Source organism: Eulemur rufifrons, chromosome 4, assembly GCF_041146395.1.
Source record: "Eulemur rufifrons isolate Redbay chromosome 4, OSU_ERuf_1, whole genome shotgun sequence".
NCBI classification, from domain to species: Eukaryota; Metazoa; Chordata; class Mammalia; order Primates; family Lemuridae; genus Eulemur; species Eulemur rufifrons.
The window spans coordinates 63,575,762-63,595,307 of record NC_090986.1 but is presented as its reverse complement, the minus strand read 5'-3'; the positions used below and the strand labels follow the sequence as shown (position 1 = coordinate 63,595,307).

General features: G+C 40.5%; 1 protein-coding gene across 2 annotated transcripts in view; it reads right to left on the bottom strand.

Annotated features, from left to right (window-relative positions):
* The window catches only part of LRCH1 (leucine rich repeats and calponin homology domain containing 1), a 169,176-nt gene that overhangs the window by 45,669 nt on the left and 103,961 nt on the right, over positions 1-19,546 (bottom strand). For both annotated transcript variants that reach the window (XM_069467684.1, XM_069467683.1), the window contains exons 4-11: positions 17,302-17,407; positions 13,419-13,555; positions 11,581-11,708; positions 10,374-10,437; positions 7,254-7,359; positions 4,728-4,852; positions 2,662-2,729; positions 926-1,012 (exon numbers count right to left, since the gene is read on the bottom strand). In XM_069467684.1, coding sequence (XP_069323785.1) covers positions 926-1,012; positions 2,662-2,729; positions 4,728-4,852; positions 7,254-7,359; positions 10,374-10,437; positions 11,581-11,708; positions 13,419-13,555; positions 17,302-17,407 — 821 coding nt within the window. The remainder of the gene's footprint in view (positions 1-925; positions 1,013-2,661; positions 2,730-4,727; positions 4,853-7,253; positions 7,360-10,373; positions 10,438-11,580; positions 11,709-13,418; positions 13,556-17,301; positions 17,408-19,546) is intronic.

The window sequence follows — 19,546 nt, the reverse complement described above, 5'->3', positions numbered from 1 at the left end:
GTTCATCTTTATATCCCCCGAGGTGCACGCTGTAGATCTTCTCATACTCTAAGCATTCAATTAACATCTGCAAAATTGAAATGCTTTTCAAATCCATTGCTAAAGACGTCCACTCATACTCAACCTGACCTGCCACTATTCTTTCAGGGCCAGACAGCACTGGTGGTGTATTCTCATTGGCACCCTGCGATTCACTAACCACCCTCTTCACAAATTCCCAGAACCTAGCTAGGATTGCTGCAGGAATTCTCACGTTCACCATGTTATAAGACCACATCAGTTTACCAGGGATAAGCTTTGGGTCTATTCCAGTAGCAGATCATGTAGTTAATACCTAATACCTGATATTGCCTTACTGAAAAATATTTTTGTCCATGGGAATTCCATTGCCATTAGCTAAGAAATCAAAAAATACATCCACTGCATATAGTGCCTATTACTGACAAAGGCCAATTCGAACTTTACAATTATCCTGTAACCCACATCTTTAGAAATACTTTACTTGGTTGACATATATTTGGCGCCACAGGAAATAAATACAGTGGTATTTGATATACCAATTCTTTCCTTTTTGGAAAAATTTTCTTTGTATTTTTATAAATCAAGAGTTTAAACTTTAAGCATTATGAAATATACACTTTTACCACATTTCTGTTTTCTAAGAATTACACCAAAAACTCCCATATGAATTTCATGAGTGGTGAAAAAAGGGTGGAGATGGGAGAACTGATCTCAGTCCCTCCAGAATTTGACTCTTTTACTTTTGGACCTTGGGAAAAGAGGCAATGAAAATGACTTTTCTTTGTTGGTGGTTAGACTGAGCCCTGGTTGTTTGTATAAATATTTTAGCAACTGAGATAATGTACTCAATAAACTAGCAGGCATCATTACACATGCAACCTGCCCCGAGGAGAGACACGCGTACCCATTGGGATCCTGCAGCAAGTCTACCGCTTCTCTCAGCTGCTCCATCAGAGCGATGTCCATGTCCTCATCTTTGGATGAACTTATTCTGTAGCGTGAAACCAAGCAGGAGAATAAAAATGATCACTAAAACACGAATATCATCTAGGTTCCCAAGAGCAAACTTAGAAAAATCCATGTGACATATAAAAATGATTTTGACAAATGCAACATCTAGATGCTAGAGTATGGTGGGACGTGCCCCTGGGTGAGTGAAGCAGCTCACTGAAGAGGTCAGCGCTCCAATGGGTGCCCAACTGCTCCTGGGCACAATCAGCCCAGGGACCAGGCGAGTCTCCAGGGTGCTGTCCTGAGTTCTAGCGGGCCTCGTGGGGGGCCCAGCTGGGCAGGTCTGCACTACTTCCAGGCCTTCCAACTCCAACTCTACCAGTGTGGCTTAGTTTTATTACTCTCATGCAGTTCAGGGCTTCAGTGTGGGACAGTGTTTCTCAGTCCAGGGTCTATATGCAGCAACGTCATCTGTGGAGCTTAATAAACATGGCAGGCCCGATACTCCCAAGTCGGTCTCACTAAGGGTGGGGCATTTTATGAAGCTCTACAGATGATCCTGATTTACAGCCAGGGTTGAGAACAACAGATAAAAGATTGAGAATAGAGTTTCCAAAGCTTTATATAGTTTTAAAACAACTATCTCTTTCCCTATGATTCTATAATCAAGCTAGGCCTCCTTGGCTTCCCAGAAAAATATCCAATGGGTAGCTGGTATACACACAGTTAGGGGAGAGGAACTTTCCAAAGCTTTTAAAGGGCAAGAGAGATTAGATGCTGGTAAGCCTTTCCTACTACAGAACATGAGCCAATGACTTTCTGCAAGTAGAGAAAAATTTTAACAACGTAATAAATTCTCACTAAAGGGAAAAACCCAACAAGGTATGATGGAAAGTCAATACCTATATCCCAGATCATGGAAAATAAAATCCTGGGAACCAAAACTCAATTCCCCTGGAAATGGTTCAATGTCTGATAAAATCTCGCATCCTTTCCCCCATAAATCTTGCCAACAAATCTTTATATACAGTAGAGAAGAAAGAATATCCATTTGGTGTGAGATTCCTAGGGTTCAAATGCTGACCTTGGGACAAGATAGTCAATCTCTCTGTGCCTCAGTTTTTTCATCTGTGAAATGGGGGACAAGACCAGAGCTTATCTCTTAGGATTATTATAAAGATGAAATGAGGTATGGCCTGTAAAGTATTTAGCACAGTGCCTGGTGTGTGGTATTTATTAAGTGTTAGCTACGACAGTTGTCAGACTTGGGACCAGGGCATGAGATGTGTATGGTTTTCTAGGATCTCCAACTGGAAGACTCTGTGTAAAGATTGAGACCAGCACTACAGATTGCTTTAGGTCCAGTTGTTGGTTTCTTCAGTCAAATGGAAGGAAAGTAAAACCTCCAGTCTAAAAATTCCAGCTAATTCTCTGAATGACATTTCTACCCACAGCCTCAAATCAGATAAAACTCAAGGCCAACAAAGAAGCACAACCTTGCACTTCACTGCCCACTACTGTGACAGTAAGCATCAGACAGAGAAAAACTGGCAACTTCCTATCATCAGGTAAGAATATCAGCTTGCCCACAGAAAAGCGAACCGAAATTCTATTAGGACAGGCTGCCTGCCAGTTTGCCTGCAAAGTGGACTTGGCAGGGATGGTGGCAACCAGGCCCCTGGCACTCACGTGCCCTCGGCTTGCCAGTGCGCGTCCTCTTCTATCCGTAGCAGTTCTTCACAGTCTTCCGCCCTGGCCTGTGGACAGAACACACGGGTTTCCTGAGAACCTCTGGCCACTCAGCAGTCAGGAGTCAAAACCTGCCCTGGCCTGTGTTAATGGCAGCATTATTCACAATAGCAAAATGGCAGATGCAGCCAAACGTCCATCTGTGAGTGAATGAATGACAGAACGTGGTATGTGCACATAGTAGAATATCACTCAGCCTTTTTTTTTTTTTTTTGAGACAGAGTCTCACTCTGTTGCCCGGGCTGGAGTGCCATGGCATCAGCCTAGCTCACAGCAACCTCAAACTCCTGGGCTCAAGCGATCCTCCTGCCTCAGCTTCCTGGGTAGATGGGACTACAGGCATGCACCACTGTGCCCAGCTAATTTTTTTTTTCTATATATTTTTAGCTGTCCAGATCATTTCTTTCTATTTTTTTAGTAGAGACGGGGTCTCGCTCTTGCTCAGGCTGGTCTTGAACTCCTGACCTCGAGCGATCCTCCCGCCTCAGCCTCCCAGAGTGCTAGGATTATAGGCGTGAGCCACCACGCCTGGCCCACTCAGCCTTAAAAAGGAGGAAATTCTTACGTATGTTGCACACATGGATAAACCTCAAGGATACTGTGCTAAGTGAAATAAGCCAGTCACAAAATGACAAATACTGTGTGATTCCATGCATGTGAGGTACCCAGAGTAATCAAATTCATCAAGTCAGATGGTAGAATGTTCGCTGCCGGGGGCTGGCGGGACGGGGAGTGGGGAGTTGCTGAGTGGTACAGAGTTTCAGTTTTGCAAGATGAGAAGAGTTCTGGAGATTGGTTGCACAACGTGAACATACTTAACACAGACTGAACTGGACCCTTAAAAATGGCTAAGATCATACATTCTATGTTATATGTACTTGACCACAATTTTAAAAAAATTTAACAAACAAAACAAAACAAAAACCACCTGGCCCAGGACAACAGCATCTGTTAACTCATCGGCAAAAACTGAAGGGTAAGCTGGATTCCTTATTGCTCTCTTAGCACCTCCCGGGATTGACAGGTCCCTCCTGGAGTCTGCGAGTCACAGGTGAGTGTGTGTTCTGGTGTTTGTGAGAGGAGGGATATGTGTGTACACGTGTGTGTTGGGAAAAAATGTGTAAGTACTTAACAACAGAAATATGCCTCAAATTGCATCTAATTTTTATGTGTTTCATTTCCGTGAAGGTGACGTGCTGCCCAGAGATGTCAGTTTAGGCTGAGTCCAGCCATCGTGACACAGCTTTCGAAAATAAGGCTGAGCACTTGGAGATCCCATTCTTGGTTCCAATGTAGTACAACCCAGAAATCATCTCATGAGCCACAGTGAACCTGAATTTTGCCAAAACAATAATCCTCATGATTGTTGGGTGCCACAACCTGAACCACAAGGGCTGGTGGAAACGTACCACGGCACCTGATCATGTCATGAAGTGGAACCTGAGCCACCTGCTTCAGTAAAGGGCTTTCCCTCCTCCCTTTGCTGCCTGACAACTTAGCGACTTCACCTGCCCCTTCAACGCCTCAGGAATAAAAGCATCCCTGGTGTGATCTTTCCAAAAATGGAAGACATTCATTGCCAGATTTTAAAAGTCTCCACTTTTCTCTCCACACTACGGATATACTCCCAAGAAAAGCACTCCCCTAGGACACATTGAAAAGAATGTGAATCTTTGTCCATTTTAGCTTTTAATGTGCGGTAATGGTAATTCTGATGAGTTTGCTAACTTGCATGATGCACTGAGTGATGGAAACTGAGCAACTTCCTAATACAAAAGAAAATCATATACTCGAGCAGACAGATGGAGAGGCGCGCACGGCAGGGCCAGCTCCTAACACCCGAAAAGGAAAACAGACACGTTGAGCTTTGAGGTGTTCTGAAGGCTTCAGGGAGGAAGTCACAGCAAGCTGGACATTGAAGTGATGGATTGGTAAGCTTGAATTTAAATTCTAAGGTGCCAAAAGAAGAAAAGAAGTAAAACAATGAGATGATCCTCAAAACCTGCCTTGTAGTTCACGAATTCCGAATGGAGAACATCTGCTCCATCAATAAACTGGTCTCTTTCCTCTCCTGAGTTGTCGTTGTCACCCAAAAGGGAAGGCTTCGGTTGAAATTCCTGATGAAATTCCCCTGTTAGGAAAATAGAGAGGTAGAAAGCATGATTTCATGAAAAGAAGAGCAAAGCACAGTTGATCCTCAGATATGTTATCTAATTATTTTAATCTTCTCTCTTCCCTGGGAAGAAGCTATATGAGTGACCCATGTTTTCTCTTCCCTGTAGGATGTGAGGAAAAGTTAATAACAACAAAAACCCAGAAAGCACCAAACTGAACTTAAAAAGTCAAGGCCCCTGTATGGCTTAGTTCCTTAGGAAAAAATGAAATCTCCTCTTACTTTTTTAAGGAATGGAGAAAAGAAAGTACAAAAGATGGCTTTTGTGCCCTCTGTAATATGTGACTAACTATTTCAAATTCAAAATTCAACAACTATTTATTGAATGGCTACTAAATGGTAGGTATTATGCTAACCATTTGGGGATTAAAAAAAAAGTCAAATCTGACTCCTGTCCTTCCTTAAGCAGCAAATAATCGCAAGGAAGAATGTGGGAGGGGACCAGACAAGAGGCCCAAATCATTACAACAAAAGAAGTGACTGCAAGAAAGGCCACATCAAGGCAACAGCAGACTCCGGCAGAGCACATCCACCTAGAGCATGTTCCTGAGGACGCGGGAAGGCACGAGAGCACCACGTGGAGCTCCTCTGGCTGATCTGAAGACTACAGAGGACCAAACAGGGCCACCCTTTCAGTGCTCTCACTGGCAATGAATTATGTAATTTCTTTATTTGAAACATTTGTCTGAAATACTACCTCCCATCCAGCATAATGTTACATGGTTTATCTGAATTAATAGAGTGGTAATTACATTCGTATATATACTGTTGGCCAGGCGCAGTGGCTCACGCCTGTAATCCTAGCACTTGGGAGACAGAGGCAGAAGGATTGCTTGAGTCCAGGACTTTGAGATCAGCCTGAGCAAGAGTGAGACCCCATCTCTACCAAAAATAGAAAAAAAATTATCCAGGCAACTAAAAATAGAAAAAATTAGCCTGGTATGGTGGCGCATGCCTGTAGTCCCAGCTACTCGGGAGGCTGAGGCAGAAGGGTCGCTTGAGCCCCAGGAGTTTGAGGTTGCTGTGAGCTAGGCTGACGCCAACACACTCTAACCTGTGCAACAGAGTAAGATTCTGTCTCAAAAAAAAAAAAAAAAAAAATTAAGTATACTGTTGTATTTTTGGACAATATATGGTTCTAATCATAATCTCAGGTAAATGGAAATGTTAAACTTAAACATTAAACTTAAAAATCTAAATGTAAGAAGTGAAAGCAAACACTAAAGTTTGAGTTGATTTAAACAGCTCTCTCATCACTAATCAAGGTATATTCAAGCTATTAGGGAGCTAATTAGTATATGAATCCAGTTCTATACTATATTCATACACCATGAAATAGTCTCTGCCGTAAATTAGTAAACACTAAGTTTCAGTATTTTCTTTAAAAGTCATTGTGCAAAGTGGAGCAATCAAAATATTGCCATAATGTAATCCAATGAGGGCTTCTCACAAAGATATGAAATACATTACAAGAATTTTGAAGGTACACAAGACAGTGTTTAGTGATCATTTGATGATTATTAAAGAGCCGCAGAATTTTAGAGCTACAAAGGACTTTTGAGATTGCCAAATTTAATCATCTCATTTGTAGGTGAGGGGATTAAGGTCAACTGACTTGTCCAAAATCAAGTAGTTTCCTGAACATACACCTCAGCTATATTTCCTACACGCATTGTGCGATGTGGCCATGGAATGAAGTCTAGCTTATAAGTGACGGGCACTCCTTCTAGACCCAGCCCACAAAAACCTCCCATGAGCAAACCTTGATGCTCTTCCTCTTCTGGCTTAAAACAGATGGACACAGACACTTTGGAAGCCCTGTGTTAAAGATGGTAGGGTCACAGGATGAATGAAAGAAGCTTGGGTCCTTGAATCAACAATTGGAGGCAACGTGCCTGCTAACCACTAACTCCCAATTGGACTTAATTTAGGCTGTGTTAAGCACTGAGATTTTGGAATTTTATGTGTTATAGCAGCTACAGTTTTCCTAACTAATAGATCTACCATATCAGTATTTTCTTCCCAAGCAAGAACGGATTTAAAGAATTTTCTCTAAATCTTCAGAATGAGAATAGTTCTACTACTATAGTAAGTGGTAGTGGCTGTGTGACCAATGGCAAGTTACTTACACTCTCTGAGCCTTTTCTCTCCTACAAAATGGAGATGATCAGAGTATCCACCCCAGAGTTTTGAATTTTAAATGAGATCACTTTCCCAGATGAACCCAGTGCCTGGTGCATAGGAAATGCTAAGTAAACATTAACTATTATCATTGCCGTATCTGTGCACATGTTAAATTTTAAACATAATGTTTGAAACCGAAAAACAAGCACTTTCTCCACACTTTTCATTCTCAGACCTTTAACTGGGCTAAGGCGATGGCACGAGTCCTCCTTGACGATCTGTTCTTCTTCCATGATATTTGACATTGGCACATTGAGGCTAACGGTGTCTTCATCAGAGGGCTAAAACGACACAGTGCACTGTTTCACTCAAGGACAATTTCACTTACATAAGTGCAAAAACAGCAAAATTGATCCATGGTGTTTGAAGTCAGGATAGTGGTTATTCTTGGGGTGGGGGTGGGACTTTCTGGGGTGCTGGGAAAGTTCTGTTTTTTGAACTGTTCACTTCGTGAAAATTCATGGAGCAAACACTTCTGCACTTCTCTGTCTGTATGTATGTTTTGAGCTGAAATCTTGTCAGTACCTATCTTTTCTAACCTAAGAGTCACAGTCATGGCACTAAAAAGCACAAAACAAAGGAGTAATTGTGAATACATTATCACATTAGCACTAAGTCTAATCAATTGTTTTAATGGTAACAGTACTCTGAGATGTGACAACAAAGCTTATTGACCAAGACTACATCAGGCCTGGTGTGGGCTCAGGCACAGACGTGCACTAGCACTCTGAGAGGCCGAGGTGGGAGGGTTGCTTGAGCTCAGGAGTTTGAGACCAGCCTGAGCAACAGCGAGACCCCATCTCTACTAAAAATAGAAAAATTAGCTGGGTGTGGTGGTGCGTGTCTGTAGTCCCAGCTACTCAGGAGACTGAGGCAGGAGGATCGCTTGAGCCCAGGAGTCTGAGGTTGCAGTGAGCTATGATGACGCCACTGCACCCCACACAGAGGGAGACTCTGTGTCAAAAAAAAAGAAAAAAAGAAAAAGAAAAAGAAAAAAGAAGGTTTTGTATGGCTAGACACAAAAAGTACATAGTCAGCCTCTGTGACAATATCTCATCTATTTAGAGCGCATCTTATGTGCAACATTAAGCTTCTGTTTATTTCTCTGTTTCAGGTTGAGGAGGCTGCATTAAATACATGAAAGTGCTAAACAACTGTAGTAGTTGAAAGGAACGTGTTCTGTGAAATTTTCAGAATAAAGTAATTGGAGATAGTTCTCTCGGAGGGTCTCCTTTCCCACCCTAGCTGACGAAGTTTTTCAGAAAATCCATAATTCCGTCACAAATGAAATATGGAGCCTCATTCCTCTTTCCTATGTCCCCACTTTACTGTTTGCTGTTTAGTGAGCAGCCTTCCACATCTCAAGGATCAGGAATCTCCACAGAATGCATCTCAGGTGATCATGGCTTGCTCCTAAATTCCCTAGGCTGCCACTGAACTCGTTTACTTTTAGACACATTCACAAATTGTTTAGAAACTGAGAGAAAACAAGTGTGCATCTCATTCATTAAATAAATACTCACAGAGCCTCACACTTTCTTGTTTATCTTGAGAAAAACACGCTCTTAATTTATCAAATTAGACAAATGCTAAATCAGACAATGGCAACAGCCAAAGACAGAGAAGAAGGTGTGCTCCTTGAACCCCATAATGAAAGGCAAATGGGGTGTGAGATCGACTGACAAGGATGGTAACATCTTTGCCAAAATCAAAACAGAAAGCTACATAAGGTAATTTAGAACCCTTATCATTCTAAAAAAGCAGATCTCTTGGAGGCATTCTTAGGTAGTGTGGCTCTAAGGTGAGACAGGAAAAGGCCAACAGGAAGATGCGTGAATTTCATTCTTTTGACTATAATCCTTTCTATTCTCCCTTTTTCTTCCACCCAGCTCTCATCTCAAACATTTAGCAAAATTCCAAAGATATGCATCTAATTAAAAGGGAGAGAATAAATCTTTGGCCTCCTTTTAGAATGATATTAGCATCCTACTTATACTAAGTGAGAACAAAAGGATAATGAAGTTCTTTGTATAATGTTTTATTAATGAACTTAATTAGTCTGAGGAGAGAGAGAAAGGATAAAGCAGAGTCTGTTTTAACTTAATAGAAAATATGCTTAGGGTGAGTAATTTCCAAAACAATGGTCCATTTGAGGGGACTTCAGAGTTTTAATAAAGCTGAACAAGATGAATTAAAATACAACTTGTAAAGAAATGTGTTAGCCTCCCCCCACCCCCAACTCTAGCTGAACCACAGGGAACTATTCTTGTGGCTTCTTGGGTGTCATTTTCTTTTATTGACACTGGTCCTTTTCTGCCTACTCACTGGTCTTCCTTTCAAAATGTTCTGTATTTTAAGGGATCCTATTTTCTTAATACACTGCTTTATAAAGCATTTTGTGAAAAATAAATTCAAATACTTTACTTATTAAACTTCAAAGACCTGAGGAGAACTGGGAAAGGCTTTTTCCTGGAGTCATACATAGGAAAAATGTGAATTCCTTAGATGAGGTAATTAGGCTATTAATGACAACTTCAAAGAGCATTATAATGTCCCAAAACTCAGTAACTTCCCTCAAAAAGGGAAGAATATCTGGTACTTCCCCTACCACACCTTTTTAGTTTCCTGGGTCAAGAAGCTCCACTTCATGGTACATTAGTGTGAGATTTGGGAGAATCTAATAGACTATATGTGAGATAATAAATGTGTTAATGAAATTATTTATAACCACTATAGGAACCTCTAGTTTGTGAGGCCTGTTAGCTTACAAATAACCAAACTTTTATCCAATTATCTGAAGAGAACACAATCTAAGAGTTTTAGGAAAACAAATATTGTTATAAAAACTATAGCAACTCATAAATGCATTTCCTATGGGTAAAGTGCTAAATATACACATGACTCCTTAACATTTATGGATGCATACGAACAACTTTTTCCTACATTTCTCTATCACTTAAAACCAAACATATTTATACAAGTACTTCAGGGGCACTTGCACATTAATTAGTCATTTCATAATATTTATGAAGCATTCAAGAATATTCTAGATAATGTGTGACAGTAGGAGAAGAAGAAGATAGGGACTCGAGGTATTTGCAAAACATTAAAGATGCAGAATAAGCTAACAACGCTAATATTTACATAACACTTAGAGGATTTCAAATTGCTTTCATAAATGGTATCACATATTCTCATGCAGATGCATCAATGCCCTTTACCAGAAAGGAGTTCAGTGAACACTGACAGATACATTTGGAAGCAGGTAGGAAATAAATCTGATCACTGACTTTACCTCCGTGGCAGACAATCGCTTATCTCCATTGTCACTTCCAACTCCAGAATCAGAATCCTTCTTGCTGGGATAGATGTCATCAATATTGAATTCATTTAGAAAAAATTAAAATCACAAAGTTCACACCAAGATATATCAGTTTATATTCTAATAATGACTTGGTTATACAAATTATTATTATTATCATAAAGCAACAAATCAGTTCAGTATTAAAGAATATTAAGACAGGGGCCTAATGAAAATCTGACACTTTTACTGTCTAAATACAGTACAAGATAAATTCTTTATGTTCATGGTTTCATGGATTTACACTCTAACCAACTGGCCTGCTCTTAGATGTCAAGTTGTTTCTTTAAAACAGTTACCAATTTTCTTATTTTATTGATTCTAGCATATAAAAAAAGCAGTAAGCCACATAATTGCCTTTACCTCTTATGTGATAAAATGGGCTTACTTTCAATAATTCTGTAAATTTTTATCCAGTGATTAAATACATTTGATAGGATCTTTACAAGATAAACTAATGGATACATATTTTAAGCATTATATAAAAGTAACGTTAGGGTAGTCTGAAATTTTAAGTTTACCTCATTTAGCAAAAAGTGAAGGAAAAGATTTCTGCAGTGAAGAATTCTCAGAAAGGACTTACATTTCTATAAGTGTGTTTGGTGTGGGAGTTTTGTTTTCTGGAAGTTCAGGACTTGATTTATGCCATAAAAAGGCTAAGGACTTGTGAAAGGATTCTAACACTTCCATTCAAAACAGGAAGTGGCAAAAACTACACACCCTGCATTTTTAAAAGACAACTAAAAAATAAAGCCGGCAATTTTTCTTAACAATGTTCTGGAGACACATTCAAAATTAATAATTGTAATAAAGGCGTATCTGAGTTTGATATAGTTGTTCTAAGGAAAAAATCTCCATATTTATATTATAGATCTTATTTATATAAGTATATATACATGTACTCAGGAAGGATTATTGATTGATTACTGATTATTGATTAGGAGATGGTAGATGAGATTAGAGATGTCAAAATGTTCTCTACAGCATCAATTTCCTCTTTCTTATTTCAATAGTTTCTCAAACTCCAAGTTAAAAATTTGAATTGGTTGAGTGAGCAAATAGATTTTTGCAGTTAGTTACCTGGAAGGTCTTTGCCTAAGCAAATTCTAAACAGGGGCTTAGAGTGAAGGCATTGACTCACCTGTCTTCCACGTGCTGATGTAAATGTGGCCTCTCCATGGTGTGGAGATAAAGGGAGTCAGTTGTTTTAATCTGGCATGCTTGTATGCTCAGATACTTAAATATGTGCACTTTGCCCTTTGTGCAAATCTGTGAAGAAATTAATAATACATATTTATGTTTCAATGACAAAACAAAATGTGAATACCAGATCCTGACTCTGTGTATATCGTCTCACAATTTCATTTTTAGTAACACCCTAACATTGCACACTAAATTTAAACTCTGCAAAACATAACGGGAATCATTTCCTCCAAATTCTCCTTTAAATAGAAAATAACGCTCAAGCAATTTCTAATTTTTCTTTTTTTTTTTTGAGACAGAGTCTGGCTCTGTTGCCTGGGATAGAGTGCCATGGCGTCAGCCTAGCTCACAGCAACCTCAAACTCCTGGGCTCAAGCTATCCTCCTGCATCAGCCTCCTGAGTAGCTGGGACTATAGGCATGCGCCACCATGCCTGGCTAATTTTTTCTATATATATTTCAGTTGTCTGGCTAACTTCTTTCCATTTTTTTAGTAGAGACAGGGTCTCGCTCTTGCTCAGGCTGGTCTCGAACTCTTGAGCTCAAATGATCCTCCCGCCTCGGTCTCCCAGAGTGCTAGGATTACAGGCATGAGCCACCACGCCCAGCCCAATTTCTACTTTTTCTTGAATTAAACTACAAAATTGTAACAGAATTGTATTCAAGTATAAATATAGTGTAAAAAGTATAAAAGTCAGATAGCTGACCGAGTAACACTCCAATCACAAAAGATGGCAAAAGATGGCTTGAAAATAATTTTCAAGCCCATAAGAAAGCAATTGAGAGCTTTAAAATAATTGTAGATTTAAGAAGTTGTTAAATTATTTTAAAAAAGAAAAACTTTAAAATATCTACATGGTTAATCATCTGAAAGCACATATATTTCATTTTTTTCTCATACAGTTGATATATTTGATCTTAAGCCCTATCTCTAAAGAATCAATAATCACATTTTAAGATGTTTAAACTCCATTTTCTAATATTCAAATAAGAAATACATCATTCCTTTTATAAGCCATATACTCCATGAGAAAGTTTCTCAAAAAATGAGAACTAGGCTGGGTGCGGTGGTCCACGCCTGTAGACCCAGCACTTTGGGAGGCAGAGGCAGAAAGATCACTTGAGGCCAGGAGTTTGAGACCAGCCTGGGCAACACAGTGAGACCCCATTTCTACAAAATAGTAATAAAAAAATTAGCCAGACATGGTAGTGCATGCCTGTAGTCCCAGCTGCTCTGGGAGGCCGAGGCAGGAGGATCATCTGCATGCAGGAGGTCAAGACCAGCCTGGGAAACACAGCGAGATCCCCGTCTCTACAAGAAATAAAGAAAATTAGCTAGGCAGGGTGGCATGGGCCTGTAGTATGTAGTCCCAGCTGCTCAGGGAGGCAGAGGTGGGAGGATCGCTTGAGCCCAGGAGTTTGCAGACAGCCATGATTGTGCCACTGCACTCCAGCCTGGGCAGTGGAACAAGACCCTGTCTCCACAAAAAAAAAAAAAAAAAAAAAAAGAGAGAGAGAGAGAAAGAAATAAACATAAAATCTGGGGTAGGCGTGACCAGGATAGTGGCCAAATGCTGGTAAATGGACCTGATGCAGCAGAAGACAATTTACTGTGGTCAGATTCAGGCTGCATCTTCTGAAAGACTGTGGCTGCTAGTGATTGTATCTAATACCATCTTAATTCAGCAGAGAATCGAAAACGTAGTCCTCAGGAGAGCTGCTTAAGTGCTACTGGTAGCGCATCCCACGGTACTGGCTTTGCTGCCGGACCCCTCACCTGTGCTGGAGGAGACTGCAGAGGGTTATTCTCGAGCAGTAACACTTGCAGCTGCTTCATCTCTCTAAAACAAATGGGAATCACGAGCACTTTGTTGCAGGAAAAGTCAAACTTTACCAAGGGAAGATCTACCAATTCTAAAATAACAGAAAAAAAGAAAGAAAGGAACAAACCTTAGAAAGCAACAAGATTAAAAGTCTGCCTGAAAACATTCAAAAATTAATTTTCTGCTTATCAGGAAGAATATCATCTAGCATAACCAAAATCAAGTCGTACATTAGGTCTACATGGTATGTGTATGTAACATTTTACTAAGGGGGGGCGGAAATCTTTCATGGGGAGCCCTCAAATTTTAAACTGTTGTTCGTTTTGGTGAGAGTTGGAAATACTTGACATTTACAATATCTATTGTTTAAAAGGCCTTTTATTCCAGCAAAAGAATCACATAAGCCACATCACACAGAACATGTTTATGTTTTAACTTCAAACTGTTTCCCAGGAGCACTTGCTAGCACATGAATAATATGCTAATTATAGAATATTCTTATCTACTCAATGTATTTGAACTGGCATTATCCCAGAACTAGTTACAATAAATATGTCCATGATGTTTTTCAATTGCACTTAAAAAAATGTTACCTAATTCAGAATTTTTTGACAGGCCCTGTAATTCTGGTTTGATGACGCTTAATTCTACTGCTTTTAAAAAAGTCTTCTGTAGCTCCACTAACAAGACAGAACATTCTATTTAGCTTAAAATCCCCACCCAGTGGCACAGTTAACACTCAGTAATTTCAAGCATTCAAACCAACATTGGCAGCTGCTAGCTACAAAGTCGAATATATTCCATAGAGCAGAGAGAGGCCGCGCCACGCCAGACACCCAGGGTGACGCTGGCAAGCCACTGAGATGTCTGTCTGAGGCTATGGAGGGTTCATTTCAGAATGAGGCCTCAGAATTTTTGTTATGAGATCTGTTAAGGGGTGAAATATGGTTTTGAAATACTCAAGGAGTTCCAAAGGGACGAAGGGCAAGAATGAGATCAAGAAGAGGAACTGAAGGCAGTGTCCCGGAGCAAGAATTCACACCATTCCTCCTCCCCCTCCACGCTGCCCTAGAGTTTCACTTTACTCAGCTACACCACTTCAGATGACACCAAGAAAGAGTCTCCCAGTGACCAGTATCTCTTCTCGGAATTCAGGGCACTCGGGGGATGTCAGGGACTTTCCTTCTTTATTACTTATCGAATTACTTTGTCTAAAGGAAAGAAGTAACGGGACTGCAATTGTTTCTAGACTAGAGGACAGTGGACTCATGAAAGTGAAAGGATAAGGAAAAGTGAGATCCCCTTTCACCTCCCTGTTTGCTTCTGAAACAGCTAAGCATTAGGGGATTCCATGCTAAGAGGAGTACCTCCTTGCTGCAACCCAGAGGGACACTAACGTGTCTCGGACACGGTTAACTTTACTCACTAAACTTAGGTCGGCCAATCAGCGGCAGAATTTAACATGACTCCGGATCGTCAACAATTTTTTGACACTTAAAAAATGAAGATTTCAAAGTAAGACTAGAGGGCTTAGTTCATGGAAGACACAGCAGGCAGGAACTTACAGGTAAATAAAACATGGAATGATTTTATAATGACTATTTCCCTTTCTTTTAGTTCCAGTTTGGAACATAATTGCCATTGTAATTTAGAAAAACAAGAACTGGACGGTTTTACAACAATAAAATGAGGGAGAAAGTGATAATCCTGCAACATCATTCCAGCATAGGTCTAAAGAAATGAAGCAGAAAAAGGGAGTGAGAAAAAAATTAATAAATAAGAACAAATCCCACTTCTCTCTCCCCACTGCAAAGAGAGGCAATGAACGGCTATTTTAATTTTCTGTTCATACTGGTCCTAGAAAGAATAAAATATGGTCTCCTCATTGCAGTTGTTATACTACAACATCACAAAACTGATATGGGTAATTAGGCCACAAACTTTTTTTTTTCCTCCTCAAATTGAAAACATATGAGGAGGGGTACCCAAAGAGGAAAGACATGTAAGGCAATCTGGAAAGTCTTTAAATTCACTGCCTGAAAGCATTATCAATGCTCTTTTGTCAATAGAGTTCTCCAGAGTGAAGCAAAAAAAAAAAAAAAAAATTTGATATTCAGGAAATTATATTATTATTTTTTAGAGACAGGGTCTCACTCTGTCACTCAGGCTGGAATGCAGTGGCACAATCATAGCTCACTGCAATCCCAAACTCCTGGGCTCAAGTAATCCTCTTGCCTCAGCCTACTGCTTGGACCACAGGTGCACACCACCATGCCTGGCTCCCTTTTCTCTTTTTTGTAGAGACAGGGTCTCCTACATTGCCCAGGCTGGTCTGGAACTGCTGGCCTCAAGCAATCCTCTTGCCTAAGCATCCCAAAGTGCTGGGATCATGGGCGTGAGCCACCACCATACCCAGCCCTTAGGAAATTGGGAAATTATTTAAAAAAAAAAAAAAAGATTTTCTAGTAAACTAAAATTTTAACTTTGAGTGTATTTTAAAATATCAAAACTGAGAAAACATAATTATGGAAAGTATAGCAATTTGTAACTGATCTTTTAAGGGAAAGGAATGCTTTCAAGGTAAGAGATTAAGGAGTGGCAAGAGAAACAAAAACCTAGATTTTACAGGTGCACTTTCCACGTTTCTAAACTATTAAGGCAACTGCACAACGATTAAACTAATTTTTCCTTTTGAAAATGAGAGTTCAACCATCTGTGATGTTTTCATAATGATTAACGTGGGTGCTTAGATTTAAATAAAATTTTGTTTAGTGGATAAAAGGTTATATGCATGTAAATTTGCTTTTAAGAGTTTTCTTTTTGTACTTGCTTAAACTCAGAAAAACAGTCAAAAAATGTTTCATACATTCAAAATCTTTTATACATTCAAAAAATGAGATTGCACAAGGACAAAATGAAAAACCAATATATTTATTTATACCAAGTCATCTCAAGTAATAAAGTAAAAAAATCTTATGCTGAGATAATTTCTACTTCTGTAAAATGCTAGTCAGCATGAGAAAGGTGAAAGATTGTAGGCAGACACTTGAACCTTCCATCTATAATGGACACCACATTTTATAAAGTTCTTTCCCTTTCATGAGCTCCATTTTCTTGCCTGGAATAAGGAAGCATTTCAAGGCAAAGATCTAGATGCAGGAACAGGACAGTAAAAATCAGGCAGCTCTCAAATTGCTGCAGTAATGTCAAAGAACCAAATGCTGACTGGTTCCAAATACATGCTTTTGTTTGGGGCATGTTTTTAAACACATGTTTAAATATATGTTAGGTATGTCTAGAGTTCCTTAAGTCAAAAGAATGGAAATCAATGTGATCTTGGAAAGAGCATGTTGTGAGGAGCATTCAGAGTTCCGAGGCTCATCAATTCATTCCTGATCCAGGTCCAAACCCAAATACAAAATTCAGACCCACTATCCCCTACAAGGCGCCTTCCAAGCTCCTGATTGTAAAAAAGGAGAGAGGAACCAACCCTACTCACATCTTGATCTCGGACTTCCAGCCTCCAAAAGTGTGAGAAAATAAACTTCTGTTATTTAAGCCATCCCATCTGGAGTTCTGTCACAGCAGCCCTAGCAAACTAAAACCCCCACGCCACCCCTATCCCCGCACAGCATTGTACAGGGGAATGATCTTGATGCCGTAGCACTTGACTACAATTACAGTGTGAGCATCACTCTTCCGTTATCTGCATGTGAAATTCAAATCATAATTATGAGCAGTAAGCATACACGCAAGATCCACCCTCTTCCCAAAGGTACACCAAAACAATAATCAAAGTCTCCCATTTTCTTCATTTTTTTCCCTTTTCTTTTTTACCTTGTGGTAAAACTTTAAGGTAATTTCTTCTGACATTCAGTTCCCGCAGAGATCTCAACTGACCTATCTGCTGGGGCAGTGCGGTGATCTCGTTGCAGCTGACATCCTGCATCAAAAGCAGAGAGAGCAACCATAAATGCCTTTTTCCACGAAGTCAAGCATTTCATGTGACATCTCCTTAAGGAATTTAAATATTTGGACAACTACACAGGTATGCTCTTATGCTGGTCCCCAGGTCCCTAGCATTAAGGCTCAGCACAGAGAAGAAAAAGAAAGTTCAAGGCTTTAAACACCCTCAGAGGAGAGAAAAAGGGAGAAAAGAGAAGATGTTAGTAGTATTTGGTAGCTGCTTTGCCAGCCTCTGGCCTGACACTTTCACCTGCTGCAATTTTATTTAATTCTCACAACAAACCCCTAAGGCAATATCACTAGCCTAATATTCACATATCAGAAAATTGAGGCTCAGAAAAGTTTAGCCAGTCGCCCAAAGCATGAAAGTGCCAGAGTTAACACAGGGCTATCCCACAGTGACTCTAAATAGAAAATGACAATGCATCGTATCTTGCCAAACTCTCACATTTTACAGTGAAAATCTATGACTATTAATGCACTGTTTGGATGCACTATTTATTTAAAATGGAGTTCTCACCGTATGGCTAGAAACCTCATGGCTGACCACCTTTCCACACATTTTACAGGCAAGACTATGAAATGCAATTTTTGTCTTCTTTGCTTTAGAAGGCAAATACTCCATTAATCCTTGATTAGAATCACCTCTGGACACATGCAACATGGAGGCCTTGACATTTATAATCTTCTACATCCTCATTATCTCCCCTAATCCCACTCTTCCTCTTGGCCCTGGGAGTTGTGCCCTGCTCTCCAGCTACCCCTGTAGTCCAGACCTGCACTGCTCTCAGCCAGCTGGGCACTACGGTGGTCTCCTGACTGGTTTCCACACGTCAATCTCCTCCTCGGATCCATCCTTCGCAGAGCTGCCAGAGTGCACATTTCATTATGTTGTCTCCAGCTTAAACACTTGCAGGGGATCTTTGGCAACTACAGAATAAAGTCCAAACTTGGAAGCAAGACCTAGAGTCTATGACGAGGGCTGCTGGTTTCTCCACCACCATTGCTCTGAATATCCTTCCTTGTACCCCACACTCCAGCCATGGTACTGCTTCTTGCAATTCTCAGCGTGTGCCCAGCTGTTTCAGTCCCCAAACTTGTTCAGGTTCTTTCCCTACCTGATGTGCCAAGATTGTCTGTCTCTTGTCCCACTTACTCATCTTTAAGCCTTAGCTGCCTCTTTAAAATCTTTCCCAAGGCTTCTCTCTGCCACTCTGAACCCACATCCGGGGACAGTGACCACTCTTCTTTCTTTGTGATGCTACTGATAGTGGGTTACTATAATTCCTTTGCTCACATGTTTGCCTTCTGCTTTAAGCCTGTCAGCTCCTAGGTGCGAGGGACTATATCTTATTCACTCTATCCTTCTGGTGCCTCGTGGAGGGCCAGGTATAAAGTAAAGGCTCAATAAATGTTGGGTGAAACTTGGATAATCTACTTGTGGTGATACCCCATAACAGTGTGGCTCCATCTCGTGGCTGGGACCCCAGGATGCCCCAATATGCACACTAAACCCCGTGCAGGTCCCACTTGGTATCATAGAACCAAAGGTAATTATTTGGGCTATGAAAGATCACAGTGAGGTCAAGTCCTTAGATATCCCACTTCACTTTTGAACTTGCAAAAACTGCCCCCTTACACCTTAGAATGCAGCAAAGCCCGGTTTCAGACATCTGTCTGTTTCACTTTCATGCAGATGAGATGAACCTGTCACCCACCTATGCCCCCAAAACCCCCAGGCTCCAGTTAGACCAGGGCTACACACAACACAGTGGGTCCCTATCCTCCAACCTAATCTCATCTCACTCCCCAGGTGACCGGCCAACCTGTCATGGTCATGAGGGTGCTCAATGGGTGTCACTTGACGAAGGGGACAACATTGCTCCTGCTAAAAGGGAACGAAGCTGCAATCTATAAAGCCGGAGTGTACAGAGTGTAGTCACCCCACCAAGCTTCTCTGCACAGCTGTCTGACGGGGGGTGGGGTGATACGGCTGAGAGCGCTGGGTGTTCCGTGGCATCACCCTCAAGCTGCCGTTGCTGCATCCCTCCTGGCCCAGAAAAATCACACACAATTTTAAGAAAAACACCCCTGGTGTTTAAAACAAAAACAAAAT